At 36.1% G+C, this 12,953-nt stretch overlaps 1 protein-coding gene across 3 annotated transcripts in view; it reads left to right on the top strand.

The window, feature by feature from the left end:
- The window catches only part of TIAL1 (TIA1 cytotoxic granule associated RNA binding protein like 1), a 21,051-nt gene extending 8,806 nt beyond the window's left edge, over positions 1 to 12,245 (top strand). Inside the window, exons 3-12 of one of the 3 annotated variants that reach the window (XM_007469575.1) lie at positions 4,668 to 4,766; positions 5,006 to 5,060; positions 5,218 to 5,305; positions 7,192 to 7,267; positions 9,176 to 9,284; positions 9,948 to 10,043; positions 10,153 to 10,237; positions 10,464 to 10,587; positions 10,925 to 11,064; positions 11,893 to 12,245. In XM_007469575.1, coding sequence (XP_007469637.1) covers positions 4,668 to 4,766; positions 5,006 to 5,060; positions 5,218 to 5,305; positions 7,192 to 7,267; positions 9,176 to 9,284; positions 9,948 to 10,043; positions 10,153 to 10,237; positions 10,464 to 10,587; positions 10,925 to 11,064; positions 11,893 to 12,019 — 999 coding nt within the window. In that variant the 3' untranslated portion in view covers positions 12,020 to 12,245. Of the gene's footprint in view, positions 1 to 4,616; positions 4,767 to 5,005; positions 5,061 to 5,217; positions 5,306 to 7,191; positions 7,268 to 9,175; positions 9,285 to 9,947; positions 10,044 to 10,152; positions 10,238 to 10,463; positions 10,618 to 10,924; positions 11,065 to 11,892 lie in introns of all 3 variants that reach the window. The other 2 variants (XM_007469573.1, XM_007469574.1) reach the window with 2 other exon arrangements.
- Positions 12,246 to 12,953: the final 708 nt, after the last annotated feature.

Here is a 12,953-nt window from a genome sequence, read left to right on the forward strand (position 1 = left end):
AGCAGGGGCCAGAGCTGTGCTAAGGAGTTTGTGTTATATTCTGAGACGGAGGGGAACTGTTAAAAATATGTAAAGCAAAGTGGCCTTTTGATCTTCATTCTTAACTAATAAGGATATTTATCACTCTTTTCTGGTATATTGTCTCTTCTTTCCTTCCTGTCTTTGATTATTTATTCATTCTTTCTTTAATTAATCAAAAATTTACTTTGTACTAGGCACTGTTCAAAGCACTGGGGATATAATGCAGAGCTAGACCAGTGAGGTTCACAAGAGTTTACATGTTAGTGGGAGTATTGTAAATAACAAGTAAACAAGGTAATTCTGGATAGGAGTAAGAGCTTTTAAGAGAATATAACAGTTCTGTGATGATGATTGCAATGTTGGTGCTGTATAGGCTAGGTGGTGAGGGATGACGTCTTGCTGCAGTTGGCATCTATATTGTGAAAGTAATAACGTAGGTTCTTAAGGAGATGGGAACTGAAGTTGCATAATTGAATGTTGAGGCTTTTTAGTTATGATCTGTGATCTAGAAATCTGTAATCAGTGGGCAGTTGACTCAACCAAATTTTAAAAGATCAAATGAGTCTTTTTTAGACTATGGATGTTTGGTATGGGACCAACATGGTAATGACTACTATCAGAAATCACCTCTTAGAGCTGAGATAGGAGTAACAAGATGGTGCCATCTACATTAAGAGCTGGAGGCAGAGGAAACAGCCCATACAAAGGCCTTGTGTTGGTAATGAGCTTGGTGCATTTGTGGAACCAAAGACCAGTGTGGCTGGAACCTGGTGAATGGTGGGAAATGAGTATAATAGAGTAGGCAGGCAGGGTTTGGAATCACATAGGGCAGTATGAGCCATGACAGAGTGTTTGGATTTTACTCTGCAGTGGGGATTTTAAGTAGGGCGATGAAGTATTCTTTTTTATTAATTTATTTGTTTGTTTGTTTTTGGCTGCATTGGGTCTTCATTGCTGCGTGCATGCTTTCTCTAGTTGCGGCGAGTGGGGGCTAGTCTTCTTTGCGGTGCGCGGGCTTCTCATTGCGGTGGCTTCTCTTGTTGTGGGGCACGGGCTCTAGGTGCGCGGGCTTCAGTAGTTGTGGCTCGCGGGCTCTGGAGCACAGGATCAGTAGTTGTAGTGCACGGGCTTAGTTCCTGCGCGGCATGTGGAGTTTTCCTGGAGCAGGGCTTGAACCCGTGTCCCCTGCATTGGCAGGCAGATTCTTAACCACTACACCACCAGGGAAGTCCTCCTGATGAAGTATTCTTATTTGCTTTTTTTTTTTTTTTTTTTTTTTTTGGCATTACGTGGGCCTCTCACTGTTGTGGCCTCTCCCGTTGTGGAGCACAGGCTCCGGACGCGCAGGCTCAGCGGCCATGGCTTACGGGCCCAGCCACTCTGCGGCATGTGGGATCCTCCCGGACCGAGGCACGAACCCATGTCCCCTGCATAGGCAGGCGGACTCTCAACCACTGTGCCACCAGGGGAGACCCTTATTTGCATTTTTAACGTTACTTTATTTGGAAAATGATTATTGTATGGAGAATGGATTGTAGGGGGCAAGAATGGAAGGAGAGGGAAACCAGCTGTGTTTATTTCACTAGCCTAGGTAGGAGATGATGTGGGGTGGGGGGAGCTTGTTCTTTAGAGTCGTAGCCATAGAAATAGAGGTAGATAAGTTTGGGATACATTTTGGAGGTAGAATCAGTAAGACTGGATTGGCCGTGGGACATAAAGGAAGACATCAGGAAAGACCCCTTAGATTCTTTTTTGCAGTTGTGTATATGTTAATGCTATTTGCTAAAATGGGCGTGGCATGACTGAGGGAGACACAGGATTGGTTGGGGGTGGGGAGTGGTGGGAATCGAGCTCTGTTTTGGCAATGTTAATTTTAAGATGTGCGTTAGACATATAAATGGACGTCATATGTAGGCAGTTGGATAAACTGTTTTGGAACTCTAGAGAAACCAGTGTTGATGATACTAGCTTGCAGTGGTAATTGGAAGCCATGGGACTGGATAAGATCTAGCTCCTAGATCTAGAGCGCGCGCTGAGAGAGAAGAGAGTAGAGGGGGCCTAGGTTCGAGCCCTGGAGCATCTCAACGCTTAAGTGACATTTATAGTTTGAGTTAAGGAGGAAGAAATACTTTCTGAAAGATCCTCCAGTGAAGAAACAGGAAAACCAAGAGAGTGTGGTGGAATCTACAGGAGAATATTTAGAAGAGGAGAGTTGTCGCCAGTTTTGAATTCTGCTTGGAAGTCAAGGTGAGGGCAGAAAAGGGGTCACAGAGATGGCCGGGAGGTCATTGGTGAGCTCAGCATGAAGTTTCCTTTCCATGCTTGGGTTGGAAACTGACTGGAGTGGGTTTAGGAAAGAATGAAATGTGAGAAAGTGGAGAGTCGCTAGAAAATTTTTGAGAAACATTTGACACATATATGTTTTAAAACCTGTGTGCACAGTCAGCCATATGAAGGGGTAGAGGAGTTTGAAGTGAACTTTCATAATTTATCTGTATTCTGCAACTCCTATATTTGAACTTGTAAATAGTTGTAAAATTTCATATTTCTTTGTCTTGACATTTATGTCATCCAACAAAAATTGGTGTCAACACCATGGTAAGGACACAGTTGATTTCAGAGTGTCACTTGGTGGTGGTGTAAATGGGAAGCTTTCAAAGGGCATGAACTCATGAACTCTAGTACAGACTATTTGTTTCTTTTCATAAATTTCATTTTAGGGTATGAGAAATCCCTTTCCTCCCCTTAGTTTTAGATACTGTTTATCGTAGATTCTGGCTTTCCCTGTATACTATAATAAATGTATATTATCAATTCTAAGGCAAATGTTAAAAAATTTTAACATCTCTGACAGTGACAAAAAATGGTATCTTAAATGAGATGAAATGCAGTGTGATGTGAATGTGTGTGTGTGTGTGTGTGTGTGTGTGTGTGTGTGTGTGTGTACATGTATGTACATGCATTGAATGGGATCTGGCCTACTGCTAGTTAGATAAATTTGAAGTCAGTATGCATGAGTAGACTAGTTTACTAAAGCCTGTTGTTATCATAGTTCTTCCATTGGACTCCTGTATGTTTTGCTACGGTTAACAGTGTTTTCCTTAGAGACCATCAGGGCAGAAGAGGTAGGAGTACAAGGGAAAGTTGACTAGCACAGTTTTAGCTTCGTATTTACCTTTAAACCTTTTCTTCAGTGAGTGTTACTGGTAAACGTTAACTCCTCTACAAAAGGAATGTGAGTGCGTATTTGTTTGGAGTCTTTTCCCTATTTCCTTTCTCTGCCTCCTAAGAACAGCATTCACCTGGCTACAACAATAGGATTTTGTATGAGAGCCCGTAGTAGTTTTCTTGTCAGTATTAATGATTACACTTTTTTCCCCTCAAGGAAATGCCTTCTGGTTGCTTCACCACTATTGTTTTAGACGTCTTATTTTGGATTTTTCTGCTAAAACTTCCCTGGAATGAAAACCAGTGGTTATTGAAAAGAGCTTTATTTTATCTGGTATTTTTAATCCCTTGTAAGTGCAACTGGAATTCCACATTTTAAATGTTATTTTTAGATATTTTACATTGAATAGTGATATTTTTAACCTTATGTAAAAAATATATTTGTACAACTGTATAGCTGTTCAATATAGGTTGCAGTCTTATAAAATTCATTTCCATTTTGGTTCATAGGTGTTACAGTTGTTATATCTTAGGTACTTTCTCATCTTATATTGGTGTTTTATATTCATTGGTGTCATATTAGGTACTCACTTTTTTTTTTAATTTTTATTGGAGTATTGTTGATTTACAATGTGTTTCAGGTGTACAGGAGGGTGAATCAGTTATACATATACTTATATCCTCTCTTTAGGTATTCACTCTCTTATATTGGTGTTTTGTGATATAAAATTTTAGCTTTGTTGTGGAATATTTTATTCAGACACATTTTCAGAAAATCTTTTCTTAATCACTAGTATATTTTTCTGGTCTTTGGAAGACCAAATTCATAGTGTATAGAATCTCCAGAGCTTCAGAAGATTTTGAAAGGTAGGGATTTCATTTCAACAGCTGGTTATAAATCTGAAATTTTTCTTTTTTCATTCTTATTCCTTCCTTGTACAGAAAAGAAATACATAATCTCGTCTTGTTATATGTATCAGTAGTACTAATCCTAGTTTCGATCAGGAGTAAAGTTTGTAAAGTTGGTTCATTTCTGTATTTTTTTTATAGTCATGGGATACAGTTTATGAAGGATTATGATGCATAAATAGAATTCATCCCTTTGAAAATAATGTTGGGAGAGAAGAGCAGTGGTAAGGAGTGGTCCTTATCTCTCAAATCTGAACTTGAGGTTTTGTTTGGTCTAATATAAACTTCTGTTTTATATTTAACATACTTCACCAGAATTCTATATTTTGATTTAATGCTGGTAGTCATGATTCTGTACTGCTTTGTAGTTCTGTTTGAGTACAACAGTATTCTGAGGTGCAAAGTCAGGTATAGGTGTAAATCTTATTTTTAAAGTGTTAGGCTTTCATAAGCTTATGCAATCTCACCTCGTACATGCCTAGCTATCAGTAATGTTTTTTCCTGGATTTTCTTCTCAGCAACCCGATAGCAGAAGGGTCAACTCTTCTGTTGGATTTTCTGTTTTGCAGCATACAAGCAATGACCCATATTGCTTTGTGGAATTTTATGAACACAGAGATGCAGCTGCTGCATTAGCTGCTATGAATGGGAGAAAAATTTTGGGAAAGGTAAGATAATAAATGATGGCATCTTATGAGTATATATATTTGCATGTCAAATTAGTTTGTATTCTTTCTTAGCAAGTTTTTAACAAATATTCAGCTCTGCCAAGTGATGGTTTTGCTTTGTTCAGCCTAGTGCTTTTACCAAAATAGTCCTGCTTGATAAAATGATTTAATAAGTGGTAAGTGTTGTGATTCATAATGACATGCCTAATAATTTTATTAAATATAATCTTTATTTTTAGGAGGTCAAAGTAAACTGGGCAACAACACCAAGTAGCCAGAAAAAAGATACTTCCAGTAAGTACTCCTGCTGCATTTTACTGTGGAAGAGTTCTGAAATTATCCTTGGCAGCATTACCAGCTCAAATAGGTTTTTTTCTTCCTTTAGTGTTGCCTAAAAAAGGTTTAGTACCTGACTTCTTAAGTATTTGATTACCAAATGCTTTGATTTCAGATCATTTCCATGTGTTTGTTGGGGATTTGAGTCCAGAAATTACAACAGAAGATATCAAATCAGCATTTGCCCCCTTTGGTAAAATATCGTAAGTATCATAATCAATACTATATTCAGTAGTGATAGGCAAAATTGTACATGATTAACTTGTATCAGAATTAAGATTTTCTTTCCCGTTAGTGTGATTTTTGTTTGTTTTGTTTTTTTGATTAGTAGATGTTGTTGAAAATGTTAATGTCATTTCAGTGTTTTGGGGTCTTGTTTTCATCTAATCCTGTGTATAACATGTTAAAAATTAAGTGATTCTGTTTGTTATCTTTAAAGCAGATGTTTGGGTGGTAAAACTTATTATAAAGTCTAGCTTTTTGTCAAGTGTTTTCAAACTTTGGTGGTTAAAGATATGGGTTAACCAAAAATAAATGATTCATACTGTGTATTAAACTATTATAGGAGGAATTTATAAATGGGGAAAGTAGGTAAACCCTTGGATATATTGTGAAATTGGAAATGTACATGTTTAATTATAATGATAAATGTGTTTTGATATTTTAGCTGAAAAGTAGCATTATTATAGTAAAATGTTTCAATGTCTGAGCCATAAATGTGGGATTAATTAGTAGATTTTTTTGGTTAATGGTATTTGATTCTGCTAGGGTAGGGCCCAATTGTGTTTTTTTTTTTTTTTTTTTTTAAACAAAGTTGGTGCTCAGATTTTGCTGTATGTTACTTGATCAAATATATTGGAAAATTTAAAGTGTTACAAGTTCTATAAAATGTTTATCACAATTTATCTATCTGCTTAAAATCACTTTATTTTATGTATTTATTTCCTATAGATTGAAGTTAAACGTTTTAGTACTACTTTACAAAAATACGTTTCACCTAAGAACAACAGTATTTCTCTCTACAATTTGTTGTTCTATAGATTTAATTTATTTGATAGATTTAACTCTTAATTTTCTATTTTGATATTTACTTTGCTTTTTAATCTAGATGTGGTAAGTAGTACTGTTTTAAAAATCAGTATAAAAAATAATACAGGTTGCTGTTTTTCAATCTATATTTATACCTGAGACCTGCAGTTTTTCTAAAGTCCAAGTCACAATTAAAAGTAATAGCATTCTGGTTATTTTGCAGAATTGCTCATAAGAATGGACAGGATCTTGAAGGCTAACTGCAAGGAACTGTGCACACTGGAACTCAGTTGTAGATTTTTTTCTCATTTCTATTTATTCTTATTATACATTATTTATATATACATATTTTAGTATTTACATTTTAACATTCTATATTCAGTGGAGTTCTATATTTCCAATCATTTTAACTTACTCACTAAAATTTCTGTGTAAATTTGTTGTTTTCGTACTGGTGTGCTTAGCATTGTTGTTAGTTTTTTATTCTCCTTTCTTAAATTTCTGAAAATGTCAATTTTTCAAAATTTACAGCTGCCCAAACTCCAAAATGATGGTAGAGAATTGACCAAGAAAAATAAAGAAATCTGTTAACAGGCCATGTATGCCTTTTTAATTCCTATTTTTTCCTCTTTTTCAATTTTTTAATATTTCATATATTTTGTATCACTAGGCAGAAGACATTTAACTATTTAGAGATTGCATGGTAAAGTAGTTAGCATTGTTACAGTAATTTATAGAACCAGTAAACCTTAGAGGACACTAGCGAATAGAATATTAGAAAAGGAAACTATTGTTCCTATTAATCTTCAAATTTGAGCATTTAGTTTAGAAAGCACAGGCTGTTTGATTAGGTTGCATGTTTATTACATGTTTTTGTCCTACTGCTTTTTTCTAACAGGTAAAGAAGCGTTAGGGAGAGTTCAGGAATGGCTGTAGTTAATTAGGGCTAACTGGAATTTTATTTAAAAAAATGCTCACAATACAGTGTGTGTGGTTCCTTTTAGTTTTTATTTTGAGGATGACTTTTACTTCCCTCATTTAGCTGTGCTTCTTTTCACAGGGATGCCCGAGTAGTTAAAGACATGGCAACTGGAAAATCCAAAGGCTATGGCTTTGTATCTTTTTATAATAAACTGGTATGTTCTTTCAACTCAATTTGAATTTAATGCAAAATTTAGTTATTAATGAATATTTTTGGATGTTGACTACAAACAACTATTGTGTAATTTTGTTTTAATAATAAGGTGCAGTTCGTTCTTTTTTTTCATAAGCTTGGAAATAACTGGGAAAAATAGGCTGATTATAATGAAGTATATTGAAGCTTGCATTTGTGACTTGGTAAGGGTAAGATGTGTTAGAAGTAAAACTCACAACTAGGACAAATGAGCTAATATCAGAATTTGAAGGGAAGTTAAATTATATTTGTCTTGGGACTTCCCTGGTGGCACAGTGGTTAAGGCTCCGCCTTCCCAACGCAGGGGGCTTAGGTTCAATCCCTGGTCAGGTAACTAGATTCCACATGCATGCTGCAACTAAGAATTCACATGCCTCAACTAAGGAGCTCACCTGCCGCAACTAAGACCCGGCATAACCAAATAAATAATAAAATAAATGTTTTTTAAAATTATATTTGTCTTAACCATGAAAATCTCAATTTAACTTTCTTAAAATGCCTTTATTTATTTATGTATGTATGTATGGCTGCGTTGGGTCTTAGTTGCGGCATGCAGGATCTTTTGTTGCAGCGTGCAGGCTTCTCTAGTTGTGGCGCATGGGCTTCTCTCCAGTTGTAGTGCACCACGTGGGCTCTGTACCTGGGGCACGTGGGCTCTCTAGTTGTGGTGCGTGGGCTTAGTTGCCCCACAGCATGTGGGATCTTAGTTCCCCGACCAGGGATTGAACCCACATCCCCTGCGTTGGAAGGCGGATTCTTAACCACTGGACCACCAGGGAAGTCCCGTTTTAATTATTATCCATAGTTTTGTAGCTGTGACGTTAATGACTACAGCAAATTATGTAAATGAAATTTTAAGCAATTCGTCTTGATTTTTGCATGTATTTAAGAACGAGGTACCAAATATCTAGGCATTTGCATTAACTGTAACATCAGATAATAAAATGGGCTTTGGTATTAATGTTTTGGAACAGTTTCAACAACTTAAATTATTTACATTTTATTGAAGCAGTAAGATAAAGGGCAGGAGTTGTATCCTTTTTTTTGCTTAGATTCATTGCAAATTCACATTACTTCCTAAATTCATTTTTTGGGAATTCCCTGGCAGTCCAGTGGTTACAACTCCTCACTTCCACTGTAGGGGGCATGAATTCCATACCTTAACTCAGTTTTTTGTAGAACTCAGTTTTACAGCATTCTAAATCATAATGCACAAGTCTTCCGTCTTAAGTTTTAAATCTTGTGTCATAGTCCATTGCTATTAGAATGTAGATTGGGGGGGTTAAGTGATATTTAGACCATAGTTATCAAAGAGTTTTTAGATACTTCAGTAAAAGTCATATTACAAATCAACCATAAAATTAAGATATTTGAAAACAATTTTGTCATTTTTTTTGGTGATCAGTGGGATTGTAATTTTCTCCTTTTATGTTTGAATTATAATTTCCCTTGATGCTTAAATGCTATCCTGGGTTTTTTTTGTTTTTTGTTTCTAAAATATTTTAATTTATTTATTTGGCTGCACCGGGTCTTAGTTGCTGCACGCGGGATCTTCGATCTTCGTTGCAGCATGCAGGATCTTTAGTTGTAGCGTGCGAACTCTTAGTTGCGGCATGTGGGATCTAGTTCCCTGACCCGAGATTGAACCTGGGCCCCCTGCATTGGGAGTGCAGAGTTTTAGGTACTGGACCACCAGGGAAGTCCCTATCCTGGTATTTTAAAATCTATAAATAAATATTGCTTTAATGAGTCACTTACTGATAAGATTTATTGGATCCAGAAGTGCCAATGTTTTATTTCATCTTAATGAGTCTTACGAACCACTCTTTTCTGTGTTTGTAATTGCTGTTTTTTTTCTTTTTCTCCGTAGGATGCAGAAAATGCAATTGTGCATATGGGAGGTCAGTGGTTGGGTGGTCGTCAAATCAGAACTAATTGGGCCACACGTAAACCACCTGCACCTAAAAGTACACAAGAAAGTAAGATATGTCTCCTTTATATGTTTTTATGGATACTTCACAAAATCATGTATTAGTTTAGTCTTAATTTCTTAAAATTGAAATTTTATTAGCATTTCAAGACTCATTTTATCTTCAATATAATTGTGGGAAAATAACTGGGCTTTGATGCAAGTATATTTGGAGCTGTGAAGCAGGTGATTTTATAGGTCAGATCGTAGTGTTAAGGAGAAAAAATTCTATTTCTCCCCACAATGAGGCATATCTTAATAGTATATGGTAATCAGTCTTATAATGCTATATAACTATCAACTTTTTTTTGGGGGGGGGGGCTGTGTTGGGTCTTCGTTGCTGCGCGCGGGCTTTCTCTAGTGCGGTGAGCGGGGGCTACTCTTCATTGTGGTGCGCGGGCTTCTCATTGCGGTGGCTTCTCTTGTTGCAGAGCACGGGCTCTAGGCGTGTGGGCTTCAGTAGTTGTGGCACGCGGGCTCAGTAGTTGTGGCTCCTGGGCTCTATAAATCGCAGGCTCAGTAGTTGTGGCTCATGGGCTTAGTTGCTGTGCGGCATGTGGGATCTTCCCGGACCAGGGCTCGAACCCGTGTCTCCTACATTGGCAGGCAGATTCTTAACCACTGTGCCACCAGGGAAGCCCCATCAACATCTTTGTTTTCTTTCTGCATATAGATAACACTAAGCAGTTGAGATTTGAAGATGTAGTAAACCAGTCAAGCCCAAAAAATTGTACTGTGTACTGTGGAGGAATTGCTTCTGGGTTAACAGGTACAGTGTCTGGTTTTTCTAATCCCCTTCTCTGGAGCTTCATCATTATTAGAAGCAATTTCATGATAACATGAACCTTAAATATTTTATTTGTATGTTTGTTTTTCAGATCAGCTTATGAGACAGACATTCTCACCATTTGGGCAAATTATGGAAATCAGAGTTTTTCCAGAGAAGGGCTATTCATTTGTCAGGTAAAATCCTACCTTACGTTTGATCCATTCCTTTCAGTTATACTATTTGATCCCCTCAGGTATCAGAGGTTGTTATTTTAGTACTTCTTTGCAATGTAGAACTTTAAACTCCTACGTGATGTACTTTAGGAAAATACCAAGTTGATACTTACAAATTAAGGAGTTTTTGTATTACTTACTAAGTACTTAAAAAAATAAAAAACAAAAAACTTCATTCTCATCTTAGATTTTCTACGCATGAAAGTGCGGCCCATGCCATTGTTTCGGTGAATGGTACTACAATTGAAGGACATGTTGTTAAATGCTATTGGGGTAAAGAATCTCCTGATATGACTAAAAACTTCCAACAGGTAATCCAATTTTTCATAGCACTTTTTAAGGTTTCCTTCTTACATATCTACATAAAAGCTTTAGAAATTGTAAAAGAAAGCAAACAAAAAAGTAAAGCATGTAGCTGCTTTCAGTTGATTTTATTAATGCTATTTCAAAAGTGATTATTTTGCGGTATTAACTGAATCTTAATACTTTCTTTTCACAGGTGTCACCACCCCAATAAACTTAGACAATGATAAATAACAGAGTCCTATTCACATAAGGGTGCTTAGTTTTTCTCTTCCTTGTCTCCCACTTTCTTCAAATACTGTGTTTCTTACTTGTTCCCTAAAACAGTAATTTGCTTTTTCCTAGGTCGACTATAGTCAGTGGGGCCAGTGGAGCCAAGTTTATGGAAACCCACAACAGTATGGACAGTATATGGCAAATGGGTGGCAAGTACCACCTTATGGAGTATATGGGCAACCATGGAATCAACAAGGATTTGGAGTAGAGTAAGTTGTTTGAGTTTTTCCAGTATAGAAACACATATAGTTCCGACAAAAGGAATTAAAAAGTGTGTTTTCCTAGGGAGAATCTATTTAAACTAAATACATTGAACTATGTGGCATTAACTCTGTGGCATTATAAGCATTGTAGAAACCTTATGAAAAATGAATTGTAATGCTAAAAATTTGCTTTTTATTATCTAGGTGGAAAGGGAGTTTGGGGTAACATGTGATGTGTCCTCCTATCTGAGCAGTTGGTAGAATTTGATTTACATTTCTAATATACTGTTTTATCTACTTGTTTATTTTTTCATGGAAAAGATCTTTGTCTGGATATGTTCAGCAATTTAATGATTTATGCCTGTTGGCTTGTGTGAGAAGTCTCTGAAATTTATCTAATATAAAGTAGCTCACTTTTTTCCTTTATTGATAGATTGCGTTGGTCCCTTGTGCTTTTTCTAGCCAGCCCAAACCTTTGTTTTCACCAGTTCTTCCTCCTGTTTACAAAGTAAACTTGTGTTTTTAAAATTGTTTATAAATTGATATACCATGTGTGCAATATATGGTGGGTAGATGATGAGTTGAATCATTTGTCATTTTTAAAAAATCAGTTTTGAGATACTTTTCAGAGAAGTCATATGTTATCTTAGCAAAAATTTAAGACTAATATTGGAATATATATTTTGCATATATGGATATATATGATTTATTTCTTTGCTGTTTTAAGTATGTTGATTTCTTGTTTATGATTAGGCTCTGCTTGACTTTTCTATAACTGTATAGATAATTTTTTCTTTGCATTTGCTGAAGATTTTTTTTTTTTTTTCTTCCAAGTCAATCACCTTCAGCTGCTTGGATGGGTGGATTTGGTGCTCAGCCTCCCCAAGGACAAGCCCCTCCCCCTGTAATACCTCCTCCCAACCAGGCTGGATATGGCATGGCCAGTTACCAAACGCAGTGAGCTGGGACTCTAAACAAAATGTAATTCATGATAGCTTCAATTTCCTCGTGACACTCTGAAGACATGAAAGTAGACATCGGAAAATGAAAATATTTATTTTAAAAATTGAAATGTTTGGAACCTTTAGCACAGCTTTGCTTTGGTGAAGGACACATGTCTTCTAGTTCTGCCTTTTTAAGTTTTTGTTCATGATGGATATGAACATGATTTTTCTTTGTGTACAAAAACTACAATAAAGTCAATTAAGACAATTCTGACTACAAATTTTGATATAATAGGAGAAATGGGTAATACATTTTGACTCTTAGATACTATTCCATTTTTATCTTGCTGTTCAGTATTTTAACTCACTGTGTTTTTAAAAGAGCAAAAAAGGGAGGATCATGGAAAACTGGGAATGACAAATAAGTTCATCTTGAACCTTGATACTCCCCTCCCCTCCCCCAAGGTGGACCACATTTGAAGTCAGCAGAAAAAAAGTGTGATATTGAGAAGAAATGCATGATTTTGGAGTCGCTTTGGAGGAAATACTTTCTCTGTGCCTAAAGAAACTGAAGCCAGACTGATAAAAGAAATTTTGCAACCTAAATAAGGAACAGCATTGTCTGACTTACTTGAGCAAATATTGGTGGTCCAGATTAAGACATATTTTTAAAACTTTAAAAAGTGTTGATTATTAAAACTGTAGTAAATTACATTTCATTTTGGGGGGAAAATTCCAAGTATGGTGTTTGTATTAAAGTCAGACAGTCATTCTTATGCTTTTACATGAAGTTTAAATGATATACATTGTAAATATTGAATACAGTGTTTAAAAAGCATGCTTCAACATAGAAGTAGCAGCAATGTAATTATTTGAAGTAACACTTAACACACTCCACTGCATTGAATGCAGTGGATGAATAAGAATGTTTAAGACTGACATTTCCAAGGT

The sequence above is a fragment of the Lipotes vexillifer genome, unplaced genomic scaffold, assembly GCF_000442215.2.
Source record: "Lipotes vexillifer unplaced genomic scaffold, Lipotes_vexillifer_v1.1 scaffold240, whole genome shotgun sequence".
Taxonomy (NCBI): Eukaryota; Metazoa; Chordata; class Mammalia; order Artiodactyla; family Lipotidae; genus Lipotes; species Lipotes vexillifer.